The sequence below is a fragment of the Furipterus horrens genome, unplaced genomic scaffold (assembly GCF_987537825.1).
Source record: "Furipterus horrens unplaced genomic scaffold, mFurHor1.1.pri manual_scaffold_2, whole genome shotgun sequence".
Lineage (NCBI taxonomy): Eukaryota > Metazoa > Chordata > Mammalia > Chiroptera > Furipteridae > Furipterus > Furipterus horrens.
In genome coordinates this window covers 6,109,107-6,122,827 of record NW_028327172.1, presented here as the reverse complement: position 1 = coordinate 6,122,827, position 13,721 = coordinate 6,109,107, and the positions used below count along the sequence as shown (strand labels likewise).

Genomic DNA, 13,721 nt, shown 5'->3' with positions numbered 1-13,721 from the left:
GGAGGGACAGCAGGCCCCCACAAGCAGCTCTTTGCCGGTGCTCTGGCCCTGCCATGCGGCCCTGGCTGAGGAGGCGGTTTCTGCGGGACCCCGCAGGTGAAGGAGGCAGGCAGGAATGGACCAGAGAACCCCCTATCCGGCCCAGGCCGGGAACCAAGGACCATTCCCTGGGGACTGTGGCCTGGACCTATCTCTGAGCCTTCGCTGGGGCATGAGGAACATGAGAATAAAGCTGGGATGTGGTCACCGGATTCTGTGTGTTGTGTCTGCTGGCTGCATGCGGAGCCTCCAGAAGCCAAGGTCACCTGCGACCTGGAGTCTTCTCCCGGTGGGGTCTGTGGCCACTGGCTTCCTCACCTGGCACAGGGCAGCAAAGGGCTTCCTTCAGGGGCGAGACCAGTGGGGCTTGCCTGGATGTCCCAGAGGGGTGGGGAGGGGAAGGGGGGCCTGGGCAGCCAGAGTGGGTGGGACCTGAATTTGGGCTCAACCTTTGCTTGAAAGATGGGGCCTGGGCTCTGGGGTGGGGGCAGTGAACCCCAAAGGCCCTGCCCTCCCCTCCCTGGCACCCTCTTCTCTCACTTTCTCGTCTCCTTATCATTTCTCCCCCACGCCTTTGGGGTTGAGTCCCTCCCCAGGGAACTCACAGGCTGGCGAGTACCACCTAGTGCTGAGGACTGTCATGGGGGTATACAAGAAGTGGTAGGGACACAGCGTCTCTAGGATGACATCCCGGAAGGGGGCAATTAGGCTGTGTGGCAAGACGTGAGTCAAGGCCCCTGGGGCTGCCCAGGATAGGGCGGGGCTGTCCAGACTGGGGCGAGGCGGCCTGCATCTGGGGGTATACAGAGCTGGGAGGGGAGCCAGCCCAGCTCCCAGGGTGAGCTGCAGCACACAGATTCAGGGGTTCACTCCCACTCCGCCTGCCTCCTCTTAGCTCCAGTTTCAGAGGCTGATGGGGTGGGAGTGAACCCCCAGGCCCGCAGCTGAAAGACCTCTCCCATAGGCCTCAGGAGGAGGGTTTGATGGCTGCCCCACCCTGCTGGTGGCCCCTGTCAGCCGTCAGGGAGTGGGACGAAGCTTCGGGCCTGATGGTGAGAGGAGGGCGCCCCTGTGCGGCTCTGACACCCCTTTTTGAGGCCTCCTCTGGGCTCTGCATGGGTTCTGAGCCAGGCATGGGGATGAAGGGGGCAGCACTACGTGAGGGGTGTGAAGGGTGGCTGGGGCCTGAGGTGCTTTTATAGGTCAGCTCTAAAGAGATTCCGGCACCTCTCCCTGTCACCAGGTGGGGCTTGGCTCTAGCACCCTCTCAGCGCTCCCTGCAGGTGTTCCCTGGGTAGGGGGAGTCCAGAGACAGGGCTTTGGTCCCAAGGGCACCTGGCCTTCTAGACACCAGCCCCGTCCCCACACCTGTTGCAAAGGCTGGTTCCCAGGGGAGAGGGTCTCCGTTGGGCCCTGTGGTTTCTGGGACCCAGACACCCTCTTAGGCTGCCCAGCACCAGGTGGGCCACACTGAATGACAGGTGCTGGGCCGGCCATGCTGGCAGCAGCTACAGGGGCAGTGGTGTGGCCTCAGGCTGCTCATCTGTCAAGGGGACGTGAAACCCCCTTCCCTGTCAGCAGCCTTCAAGGAATGATCAAAAACAAAGTGGTGGACTCTGAACTTCATGAAACCCTTCACTTTCCCCGGTGGCTAAGAATGAGGTGGTGGGCTGCCCCTAGGGATGGCACCCCGGGTGGGAAGGCTCTAAGGCAGCTGTGTGGGCCCCCGCTGGGGCACAGGCTCCCGTGTCTCAGCACCGCTGGCTTCAGCAGGCACCTCCCCCGCCCCCCACGGGCAGACGCCTGGCTTGGGGGTGACGGCCCATCTGGGGCTCCAGGTGTTCCAAAGCCCTCGGGAGGGTCTTGCAGTCCACCCCGTGCCCCCGCGCGCGACCGCCCGCCCCTTCACAGCCGCGCTGTCACGTTCCAGCGCCTGACTCAGGCCGCGCGGGGCGGGGAGCTGGGAGGCGGTGCCGGCGCCCGACTCGACCCGGAGGCGGCACCAGGAAGCGCCCGCCCCGGCCGGAGCCGCCATGTAACCGGCGCCGCCCGGAGCCGAGCAGCGCGGGTCCCAGCGACCGGCCCGCCATGGGGGACGAGGACGAGGATGAGGGCTGCGCGGTGGAGCTGCAGATCACTGAAGGTGGGGCAGGGGCAGCCAGAGACTGCAGGGACGGCCGATGGCTGCGGGGGCCGCAGGGAGGGACGCGGCACTGGCTGTGCTCATTCGCCCCCTGTGCCTACAGCCAACCTGACCGGGCACGAGGAGAAGGTGAGCGTGGAGAACTTCGAGCTGCTCAAGGTGCTGGGCACGGGAGGTGAGGACCCCCACCCACCTGGCGATGTCCCATGCTCCGGGCCCTGGGCCTCCTGCCGGCACACCCGCCTGGTTCTGGGCAACAGGCAATGCCCCCCACCCTTTCCTGGTACAGTCTGCCTTGACAGCCCCGCCCTGCCCTGCCAGGGTTTGCGTGCCCACTCTCAGGGCTGCTCCTCCCTGCAAGGGCCTCCGGGATTCGTCAGCACCCATGGGGGCTTGCAGCCCTCCCAAGTGACTTGCACTGCTCGTCTCCTTGCTCCGATATGAAGGTCCTCTCCCCCGCTTTGCAAACTCTGAGCTCAGGTTTGCACATCCCTCCCCTGTCGGCAGCCACCTCTGCCTCCCTTCCTCGGATTTGCATCCCCTCAAACCTGTCCGATCTTCCGCAGGTTTGCACAGGCCCCGCCCCCACCTTGCACTGCAGGCCTCCTGGAGCTGCCCCCCCCCCGCCACCTGGTTTGCATATCCCCTCCACGGTTTTGCTGAGCACCCTCTCAGTGCTGTGCACACCTTTCCTCCGAAGGCTCTGCCAGCTTTTAGCACACTTTTCTCTCACCCCAGCTCCTTCCTCCAATGTGCACACCCTCCTGGGTTGGCGTCACTCCCACACCCACCAGTCTGTACCACCCTCCTGCTCACGGCCTACTCTGCCCACTCCTTGCTTCCGCAGCCTACGGGAAGGTGTTCCTGGTGCGGAAGGCGGGCGGGCACGACTCGGGGAAGCTGTATGCCATGAAGGTGCTGCGCAAGGCGGCGCTGGTGCAGCGCGCCAAGACGCGGGAGCACACGCGCACCGAGCGCTCAGTGCTGGAGCTGGTGCGCCAGGCACCCTTCCTGGTCACGCTGCACTATGCTTTCCAGACCGATGCCAAGCTGCACCTTATCCTGGGTAAGGGCAGGCACCTGCCAACCTTGGGGGCCAGGAAGCTGCCGGGGTCACCCATGGGGGCTGCTTCCCAACCTCCACTCTACCCCCCAGACTATGTGAATGGTGGCGAGATGTTCACCCACCTCTACCAGCGCCAGCATTTCAAGGAGGCTGAGGTGCGCGTGTACGCGGGCGAGATCGTGCTGGCTCTTGAACACCTGCACAAGGTGGGTGAGGGCCTGGCTACATGCCTGTTGCCATGGGCACTGGGTCTGGGCCTTCTTAAGGGCCTGCAAACACGACAGCCTTGGGGTCCTCTCCCCGGGCTTTCTGGGGATAGTGGGGACCGGAGCTGCTTCCCCAGGTCTCCTAGAAGGAAGGCCTCAGCAGTGCCCAGTGGGGTCTCCTCCCCTGGCGCCTCTCCAAGGGGCTTTCCTCTCAGAGGGACCTTGGGGTTGCTTCCTGGGGCCATGTTCACAGAACTTCCTCAAACAGAGACCCTGTGCCTTGGCTTCCAAAGCCTTTTTGAAATGGGGTTCTTCACACATGCGTTCCTCCCCCTGGGACCATGGAGCCCGGGAGTCCGGCACGGAGCCCTCTTTCCTTGCCTTTGCCTCTTCAATGGCCTTTCCTACCCAGTGGCTCAGTCCCGCTCCAGGCCCACTCCTCCACTGGGATCCCCCTTCTCCTGAGCAGCGACCCGGGGAGCTGAGGACATTGGGGGAGGGGTCCTCAGAGCCCCCCTTACTCCTGCCAGCTGGGCATCATCTACCGAGACCTGAAGCTGGAGAATGTGCTGCTTGACTCCGAGGGCCACATCGTCCTCACCGACTTCGGGCTTAGCAAGGAGTTCCTGACAGAGGAGGTGAGTGAAGGCAGCCTTGGCATCCTGCACCCCATGCAAGTCTTCTTTCTGTCTCCTCCTCCATGCCTGGCTCTGTGTGTTTCTCGGGGTGCCAAGGTAAATAGCCCCAGGCCCTGCGTTCAGGAAGTTTCCACGGTGAGTCCTACCCTGAGCCTTGGGAGCTGCTGGGTGACCAAAATGGGTCCTCTTGTCCCCCCAGAAAGAACGAACCTTCTCCTTCTGTGGTACTATCGAATACATGGCCCCCGAAATCATCCGCAGCAAGTCGGGGCATGGCAAGGTGGGTTGGCAGGGGAGTGGTGGGTGGTGGTGGGGTGAGGCCAAGGGGACTGTAGGCCTTCACCTTGGCTTGGCCCCAGCAGGCTGTGGACTGGTGGAGCCTGGGTATCCTTATCTTTGAGCTGCTGACGGGGGCCTCGCCCTTCACACTGGAGGGCGAGAGGAATACGCAGGCAGAGGTGTCCCGGTGAGTGGGGCTGGATGCAGAGGGCAGCTGAGGTGGCTGGGCAGGGCTGGGGGGGGGGCTCGCTGCCCCTGACACCCCACAAATCCTCCCAGACGGATCCTGAAGTGCTCCCCTCCCTTCCCCCCTCGGATCGGGCCCGTGGCTCAGGACCTGCTGCAGCGGCTACTTTGCAAGGACCCCAAGAAGCGGCTGGGTGCAGGGCCCCAGGGGGCACAGGAAGTCAAGAACCACCCCTTCTTCCAGGTGAGGCCTCTGAGCTGCCCCCACACCTGCCTGCACATTCCTGAGCTGGGCTGCTTCTCCCGGCTTGGGGACACTGGAGGAATGGTCTGGGACCGGCCAATGTCACTTGATTTAGAAAAATCCCCAGATGAAGAAAGCAGGCTTATCTTTTCATCCATCTCTAATGGAACTTGGAAGATGTGTTCCTGGCAGGGGAAATTCTAGGTTCATTGACTGGCTGGACTGCCAGGGACTTGAGAATGGGTTCATCAGTCCTCTCATTGGACAGGTTCAGAGAAGGGAGGTGACCCGCCCGAGTCTGTACAGTGAATGTGTAGAGCTGGACACAGACCCCAGGTCTCCTGTCAGCGCAAGTCAGTACTAAAAGCCACACTTATGCTCTTAGCATCCACGCAGGCATTCTGTTCTTCGTCCCTATGCAGCCTGTGTGTCTGTGATTCAGATGGATGGTCATTTAGCCCTGTGGGGTTTGTTTACTTGCTAAGAGCATTCACAGGTTAAAGTGCATTGCCGTGAATTTTGCCTCCTTGTGAGGCCTTGCTGGCTTGGGTGCTGTGCATTGCCTTGCAGGATCCTGTAACAGTGAACATCTCCTGTGTGTTGGCCCTTTGCTTGCATTGGTTCACGTAACCCTCAGAATCATCCTCATTACAGATGAGGAAACTGAGGTTCAGCAAGGTGATCCCAAATCACCCAGCCCGGAAGAGGTGGAGCTCAGATTCAAACCCCTGTCTGGGTGACTTGAAGGCCCATGCTCTTCACTGCTACGTTCCGTTTTCATGGGGCATCAGCTTTGCCACTTGTCTGGCAGGGTAATGAAAGCACCCATTTACAGGCATTTATTGTGGGCCCTCTTACGAGTATCATCTTGGGTCTTCCCTGCAGACAGGAATCTAAGTCTCTGTGGTGAAGAGGTCGCTTTGTGGGGGAAGTGGCTAAGCAGTGTCAGTTTCCTTCAGTGAATTCCTCAACCCGCCCTGAGCGCATGCTGGGCCCTGAGAGCTGGCGGTGGGTTGACCAGCAGTCTTACCAAAGGGACCTCTGCGCCCCCCCTTCCCCACCCCGGCCCCATGAGGTCTTCAAAGCTTGAAGCTCAGAAGGGGTGTTCCCCTCATTCTTCCTTCACTCAAGACAGCCTTTTTGGTGATAGCAATGCTGAGGCCCCTGGTGGCAGAACTGGGGCCTTCAAGTCTAGGTCAGGCTTCTTGGCTTCACGTGACAAAAAAATCCAACTCAAAATGGTGATATCCATGGAGTAGAGTTTGGCTGCTAACAAGTATGGACACGAACAGTGGTCTAAACAAGATAGAGGGTTATTTATTTATTTCTTTTCTTCCATAAAAGAAAGATATCTAGAGGTTGGCCGGCCAGGGCTGCTGTGGTCTCTTCAGGTGCTTTTCATTTTTTCTTTAAAAAAAAAAGAAAAGCTCCTCCATTTATATAGCACGTAGCTGCCATCTCCAGGGTTGCCTCATGGTCCAAGATGACTGCTGGAGCACTTGCCATCCAGGCTAATATCCAAGGGAAGAAGGAGGGGAAGGACCAAAAGGGCACTTGCCAACTGTTCACCTTCCTCTTAAAGATCTTTACCTTGATGCCTGTCTCACAATATTTGCTGGCAAGTTATGGGTCACCCCTAACTATAAGGAAGTTTGTAAAATACTGTCTTAGTTTGCACTTCGCTTCCTGGAATAAAATTGGGGCTGTGGAACTAAGGAAGGCAGGGAACATGAATGTTGGGTCCGCAATGACTGGGCTGTGCCGCACTAGCTTAAACATACAAGGGCGTGTTTTAGCTTCCGTAAGAGAAAAGTTGAAGGAAAAGTGCACTGACTTCAGGCAAGGCTGCATCCAGGTGCTGAACTTCTGACATTAGGAATCTCTTTCTTTGTCTCTTGGTTCTGCTTTTCTGCACAGGGACTTCATCATTAGACCCTGAGGTTGTCCCCAGCAATTCCAGCCCCATATCCTGTAAGATTTAAGTATAATAGGAAGAATATATTTGCTTGTTTTGTAAGCGAATTCTATTAGAAGTCCCAGAATTGACTGAGTGTGGTAGAGGGTGATTCTCCAAGGGAAATAGGGATTGGACTCTCAGAGGGAGGGATATAGAAGCTGGGGGGGGGGGGGCAAGAGGAACACCTTCCCCCCAAATGCAAGATATACTCATCTCACTGAGGAGCTGCCCAGTGAGGGTGACGTGAACAGAGAGGGGTTTCCACTGCCTGTCCTTTGACCCCCAATTTCTTATTTCTTTTTTCCAGAGTCTGGATTGGGCTGCTCTGGCTGCGAGGAAGATTCCAGCTCCATTCCGACCCCAGATCCGCTCAGAGCTGGATGTGGGCAACTTTGCAGAAGAGTTTACTCGGCTGGAGCCTGTCTACTCACCCGCGGGCAGCCCCCCATCTGGAGACTCTCGCATCTTCCAGGTGAGTGAGAGCTCATGGAACCCCAGATATGGGGGAGCCTGCCTGGGGCCTGGCTGACCCATGGGCACTGCATAGGTCCTGTATCCTGATCAGGACTCAGTATCTGCCCCCAGACCTCTCCGCTTGTGGGTACTTGGAGTTGTCAGTCATAGAGACCACCATGGCAGGACTCATCTTTGAGCTTCATGGTTTATCTTTAAATTTCCCATTAAGTTTCCTTCTACTCCATCATCTCCCCTTATTGCTATGTAAAAATATTGGTTTAACTTATTCACTTGCTTAAGTAGACACCTAGGAAGAGATGCCATGTTTTTACTGTGGCTTTGCATGCTCACTGGCACACCACATCACATTCCCGGGGGCATAGACCCCCTGCCTCCAACTTCAGAAGCTTAGGCCTGTTAGGCAAGACTAAACCCCTTTGCTCAGCATTTCAGGCCCTCCATGGTGTGGTCCTTGCTCCGAGTCCTAGCCTCAGTGCTCACTCTTGTTTCACTGGGGGCTCTACCTGCAACGAAGGGCTCCGAGGTTCCACAACATACTTCTGTACCTTTGCACACCCAGTTCCCTCCGCCTGGAGTGTCGCTCCCACTGATCTCTCTAGTCTCATTGTCCAGGGCTGACCCTGTGTGAAGTCTTCCCCACTCCTGTGGCCCTGGACTGCACTTCCCCAGTACACCCGCCCTCAGTAGACAGTACCTTCTGCTGAGCAGTTTGTCGGGTTGTGTCCTGACAGCTCAACTGAGATGGCCTCCTCTGGTCTGAAGCTCCCAGAGGGCGGGACCTGTGTGTGTAATTTGTGTCCCTGTGCCCAGTGTGGGGGCCTGGCCTGTAGGACATGGTCTGCAGCTATTAAATAAGAACAGGCCAATATCAAGTATGGATGGGTCAGTCCTCCTCTGTGAAGCTTTCACAAGTGACAGCTCTGTGCTTGAACATCTCTCGATCCACTGTCTCACAGTTCTGAGGAAGTTCTTCCTTGGGAATAGATGGTTATTCTCGTTCATTCATTCATTTCATGACTCAGAAATATGTGTTGAGTGCCTACAATGTGCCAGGCACAGATATGGGCACTGAGAATGTATCAATGAACCTAACAGACAAAAGTCCCACCTGTGTGGAGCTTCCATGCTAGCGTACGTGGACCTGCGGTTTTAGGAGAAAACACATTGTTTAAATTACCCTTGAGAGTCCCTTGAATTGATAGGACATGGATCCTTAGAAAAGGCGAAGTATGCTAGCTCTGGTTTCTGTTTACATTTCTGCAGTAGCCCCGTTTGCAGAGGAGACCAAAGTTTGATTTGAAAGGAAGGAGTAAAGGTTTTTTGATTCTCGGTAGGCACAGCTGAATTCTCATAAGCTAAGCAAGTGTGATGCCAGGTCACAGTCCTTTCATGCATTTGCCTGTTCCTTTTTGGGCCACTATATTGTGCCAGGCAATGCCCTTGGCACTTGGGGGGTGTAACTGTGATGAGAAAGGTGGAGTCACAGACTGGTGAGGGACAGACATGATCCCCAAGCGATCATAGAACAGGTTGGAATAAAATGACCACACATCCTGTGTGTACCAGGATGCAAAAGCAACATCTCCCACCGGCCCCTGGTCTGGGGTCTTCCCTCTGCCTGCCCTCATCCCTGCCAGGTCTGACCCTTCCAGGGACTCCACCTGCACCTCCAGCCTCTGATGCCCATCCACCCCTGACCCACCTCCCTCCCCAACCAGGGATACTCCTTCGTGGCCCCGTCCATCCTGTTTGACCACAATAACGCTGTGATGACCGATGTGCTGGAAGCACCTGGTGCTGGAGACCGACCAGGCAGAGCTTCGGTGGCCAGGAGCGCCATGATGCAGGTAGGTTGGGTCGGGGCGGGGAGAAGTTGACTTGGGGGTGCAGGGCCCCGGGATTCCTGACAGGACTGTACCAGGTGCCCTCGGTGTGACTTCAGTGAAATCTGGTGAAATCCGGAAACCTTATCTGGGAGATAGGGTGAGGTGTGGCCTCAAGTCTCCCAGGTAGGACCTCTGACGCGCCCTCATTACCCCCAGGACTCGCCCTTCTTCCAGCAGTATGAGCTGGACCTGCGGGAGCCTGCGCTCGGCCAGGGCAGCTTCTCCGTGTGTCGCCGTTGCCGCCAGCGCCAGGGCGGCCAGGAGTTCGCAGTCAAAATCCTCAGCCGCAGGTGGGCCAGCTGGGGTTTGGGTGGGCCCTGGGGTGGGCCCTGGGGTGGGCGGGCCGGAGAAGCAGACTCTGGGGGGGCGGGGCTAGAGGTCATCCATCCTGACCCCGTCTGCCCCGCCCCCAGGCTGGAGGCGAACACCCAGCGTGAAGTGGCCGCCCTGCGGCTGTGCCAGTTACACCCCAACGTGGTCAAGCTGCACGAGGTGCATCATGACCAGGTAGGTGATGCCCTCCTGGGCTGGGGTGGACGGCAGGGATGCGTGAAGCAGCGGGGTGTGGGGGGGGCGAGGGTAGAGAGGAAGACAGGGGGCGGGGTCTGATGAAGCTGTGGGCGGGGCCTGAGGGGATCTGGGAGGTCAGGGAGGCGGGGTTTGAGGGGAGTAGGGCGGGAGGACCGGAAGGCGGAGCTGAGGATGGCCTAGGGAACGGAATTTGAGGAGGGTGTGTGGGGGGGGGTTGTAGGATTTGAGGTGACCAAAGGGGCGGGGACCTGGAAGGCAGTAGGCGTGGTTCTTGTGGACTGTCCTGAGGTCAGCTCCAACCCTCGGAGGCCTGAGGCTAGGGGCGGGGCTTGTCGGGGCCCACGGGGCGGGGCTTGTAGGGGCCTGCGGGGCGGGGCCTGGCTGTGACGGTGGCCGCCCCCTCCGCTTCCCACAGCTGCACACGTACCTGGTGCTGGAGCTGTTGCAGGGTGGGGAGCTGCTGGAGCATATTCGCAAGAAGCGGCACTTCAGTGAGTCCGAGGCCAGCCAGATCCTGCGGAGCCTTGTGTCGGCCGTGAGCTTCATGCACGAGGAGGCGGGCGTGGTGCACCGCGACCTCAAGCCCGAGGTGGGCGCGGGGCCTGAGTGGCAGGGGGGCGCTGCTGCCCCGAGGGCCAGTCCCTGACGGCCGCCTGCCCTCACAGAACATCCTGTATGCCGATGACACGCCGGGAGCCCCGGTGAAGATCATCGACTTCGGGTTCGCGCGGCTACGCCCGCAAAGCCCCGCGGAGCCCATGCAGACGCCCTGCTTCACGTTGCAGTACGCGGCCCCTGAGCTGCTGGCGCAGCAGGGCTACGACGAGTCCTGCGACCTCTGGAGCCTTGGCGTCATTCTGGTATGGGACGGGGTCCCCAAGGAGGACTGAGCCTGAGGTCAGAGGTCTTCCTGATGAGGGACAACAGGGGTGCCAGAGTCAGGGGTCATCTTGGTGGGGAGGCAGCGTTTGGTGTGTGGCAGGCGTCGGAGGTCGTGGTAATGCAGAGAGGCAGGGTCGCTCTGGCGCTGGGGTCAGGGTATCCGAGGGTTCTGGGTGCGAGGTCAGGGTCATGGCCAACGGGCCTGAGGAGTTACTCCTGCGGAGGGTGAATGGCCCTGGGGGTGGGCAGAGAAGGCAGCCTCCTGGCCTCCCTTGGCCCGCAGCTTGGGCCGGTCTCACTGTTCCCCCCATCCCCCAGTACATGATGCTGTCGGGGCAGGTTCCCTTCCAGGGAGCCTCAGGCCAAGGCGGGCAGAGCCAGGCGGCCGAGATCATGCGCAAGATCCGCGAGGGGCGCTTCTCCCTTGACGGGGAGGCCTGGCAGAACGTGTCTGAGGAAGCCAAGGAGCTTGTCCGAGGTGGGGAGCCGGAGCTGGAGCCGCAGATCCTGTTTGGGGAGGGGGAGGCCACGGGGTCGTGCTGGGAACGGGATCGTCGCTGGGCCCAGCGTTCTGGTGAGGAGGGCGGCCCAGGAGGAGCGCACGGCTGTTGGGACCTTTCTGGGGGCAGCCTCCAGCCCGGCCCGGCCCGATACTTCCGCACCCCACCTCCAGGGCTCCTGACTGTGGACCCGGCCAAGAGGCTGAAGCTCGAGGGGCTGCGGGGCAGCTCGTGGCTGCAGGACGGCAGTGCGCGCTCCTCGCCCCCACTGCGGACGCCAGACGTGCTGGAGTCGTCCGGGCCGGCAGTGCGCTCCGGGCTCAACGCCACCTTCATGGTGAGGGGCGGGGCCTGTGGGGGTGCAGGGGGGCGCAGGGGCGTGCGGACAGAGCCTGGAGAGCTGGGGTCTCGGGGAGGCGGAATCCTCAAAGCGCAGGAAGGTGAGGTGAACCCAGTCCTGGTCCCTGGCACGTCGGGGGCCTGACCTTTCACAACGCGGGAGGCCGGAGGCCAGGGACCTGTTGGCCTTGACCTAGTGGGAGGGAGGGTCCAGGATGGGAGCTGAAGCCAGGACCTAGAAGTCGAGGCGGGCCGGCGTTGGGGGCACTCACGCCATATTTCCTGCCAGGCGTTTAACCGGGGCAAGCGCGAAGGCTTCTTCCTGAAGAGCGTGGAGAACGCGCCCCTGGCCAAGCGGCGGAAACAGAAGCTGCGGAGCGCCGCCGCCTCCCGCCTAGTCTCCCCCGTGCCTGCTGCCCCGGGCAGGGCCCCAGGCTCCAAGGGAGCCCCCCGCCGAGCCAACGGCCCCCTGCCCTCGTCCTAGCCCCGACTGTGATCCCCCTCCCCCCGTGGGGGCTGTGACCTGGCTTCCAGCATCATCAGCTCCGCCCCATCCCCCCGGGATTGCCCTTTCCTCCCCTCCCCCCACTCCCAGACAGAGCAGAAGTATTTTTATAAGCAGAGAATTTTTTATGTTTTACCAGATAGAGTTAGAGATGCAGGGAGGGAGTGGCCCCGCTGTGGAGTGGGGTGTTGGGGGCCCTTTGCTAAGACTGCCTCTCTTGGCGGAAGGAGCTTCTCCAGGGGGCTACTCCAGGGGGCTGCTCCAGCAGGGAAGGGCTCCTCCCCGTTTCTAAGCACTGAGTTGCCACAGGGAGAAACTGGGACCTCTCCCTGTGCTCCCCTGAGGCTCTGCTCTTGGGAGGGGGCTCCCCTCAAGCTGTCACTTTATGGATTGTCTGTGCAATTACATCCACCAAAGATTGTGTTGGGGGTTCAGGGAAAGGCCCTAAGGGACCCTCTGAAGCATTATTGCCTCAGTTTATGTCACCTGCTTCTCCCCTTTTGGGGCTAAGGAAGGAGGTAGGCGACTCCATAAAAGGGGAGGCCCCCTTATTACCCACCCCTCCCCTTTGGCACTGCCCCTTGGGGGATTGGAGTGGGGCCTTAGGGGTCTGGACTTGGCATCCACAGTCACTGCTTCAGTTCATCTGGGGGGGCTGTGCCTTTGACGTTAAAATAAAAATCCATCCAGTGCTGTCGGTGGCATGTGTGTATGTAAGTGGTGTGGGGGACAGAGATCTTGGGGCAGGTGGACTAACGGCCAGTGGGGCCTGGTTCCAACCCTTCTTGGTAAGAGGGTACCCTCTTTGGCGTTTGATGGGAGCAGTGGGGCGGGGGAGCAATCATCTTTGATGTGTATCTGACAGCTCTGCCATGAATCATTTACAATTCTCTTGGTTATAAGTAATAGAAAACCCAACCTAAACTTGCTTCAGCGGAACAGGAATTTTAGGTCCTTGTAACTACACAGTCCAGGGGCAGTTTCAGGTAAGGCCTGATCCAGGTGCAAACATGATCAGGACTTAGCTTCTCAGTCAGCTTTTTATTCTGTTTTTTGGGTGTTGTTACACTTTGGAAGATTCTTTTTTTGGCCATAAGATGGGTGTCAGGTGCTCCAGGGGCTACTGCGATGGTTTGTTTAAACCCTTGTTTCTGCCCTGGCTGGTGTGGCTCAGTGGATTGAGTACCAGCCTGTGAACCAAAGGGTCACTGGTTCAATTCCCTGTCAGGGCACATGTCTGGGTTGTGGGCCAGGTCTGCAGTTGGGGGCGTGCGAGAGGTGGCCGATTAGTGTTTCTCTTGCACATTGATGTTTGGTTTTCTCCCTCTCTTTCTCCCTCCCTTACCCTCTCTCTGAAAATAAATAAAATCTTTAAAGAAACAACTTTGTTTTTATCATAAATGATGTGGAGACAAACAAGTTTATACATAAATCTGTTATAATATAATTGAGCCCTGCCAGTGTGGCTCGGTTGGACATCATCCCATAAACTGAAAGGTCACCGGTTCGATTCCCAGTCAGGGCACATGCCTGGGTTGCAGATTTGGTCCCCAGTCTCCGGATGCATACAGAAGGTAGCCAATCAGTATTTCTCTCCCTCTCTTTCTCCTTTCCCATCTCTAAAAAAAAAAAAAGAAAAAAAAGAAATGGCATCAAAATATAAACAGCTTATTATAGCCTGTCTTAAACTCAGAAATGGATTGTGAATATGTATGTCAATGATGCTGTTAAAATTTTTTTGTACTGGCATATATTTCATTGTATGAATATATTAGGATTTATTTAGACTGCTCTCCATTTTTTGCCACTTGAGCTGTTTTCAATTCCTTGCTATTTTAAACAG

At 58.5% G+C, this 13,721-nt stretch overlaps 1 protein-coding gene across 3 annotated transcripts; it reads left to right on the top strand.

The window, feature by feature from the left end:
• The first annotated feature begins 2,033 nt into the window (after nt 1-2,033).
• Nucleotides 2,034-12,575, top strand: RPS6KA4 (ribosomal protein S6 kinase A4). 3 transcript variants are annotated; one of them, XM_090259240.1, is made up of 17 exons: nt 2,034-2,182; nt 2,286-2,357; nt 3,030-3,248; nt 3,339-3,454; nt 3,985-4,092; nt 4,292-4,372; nt 4,455-4,558; nt 4,651-4,801; nt 7,066-7,230; nt 8,954-9,082; nt 9,278-9,411; nt 9,535-9,628; nt 10,068-10,241; nt 10,318-10,512; nt 10,874-11,012; nt 11,208-11,371; nt 11,663-12,575. In XM_090259240.1, exons 1-17 carry the CDS (start codon nt 2,128-2,130, stop codon nt 11,855-11,857), a joined length of 2,295 nt encoding a protein of 764 aa, XP_090115366.1. In that variant the 5' UTR covers nt 2,034-2,127; the 3' UTR covers nt 11,858-12,575. The 3 variants fall into 3 exon arrangements, with proteins under 3 accessions (XP_090115366.1, XP_090115360.1, XP_090115374.1); XM_090259234.1 differs by having other exon boundaries at nt 10,853-11,012; XM_090259248.1 differs by lacking the exon at nt 2,034-2,182 and having other exon boundaries at nt 2,291-2,311; nt 10,853-11,012.
• Nucleotides 12,576-13,721: the final 1,146 nt, after the last annotated feature.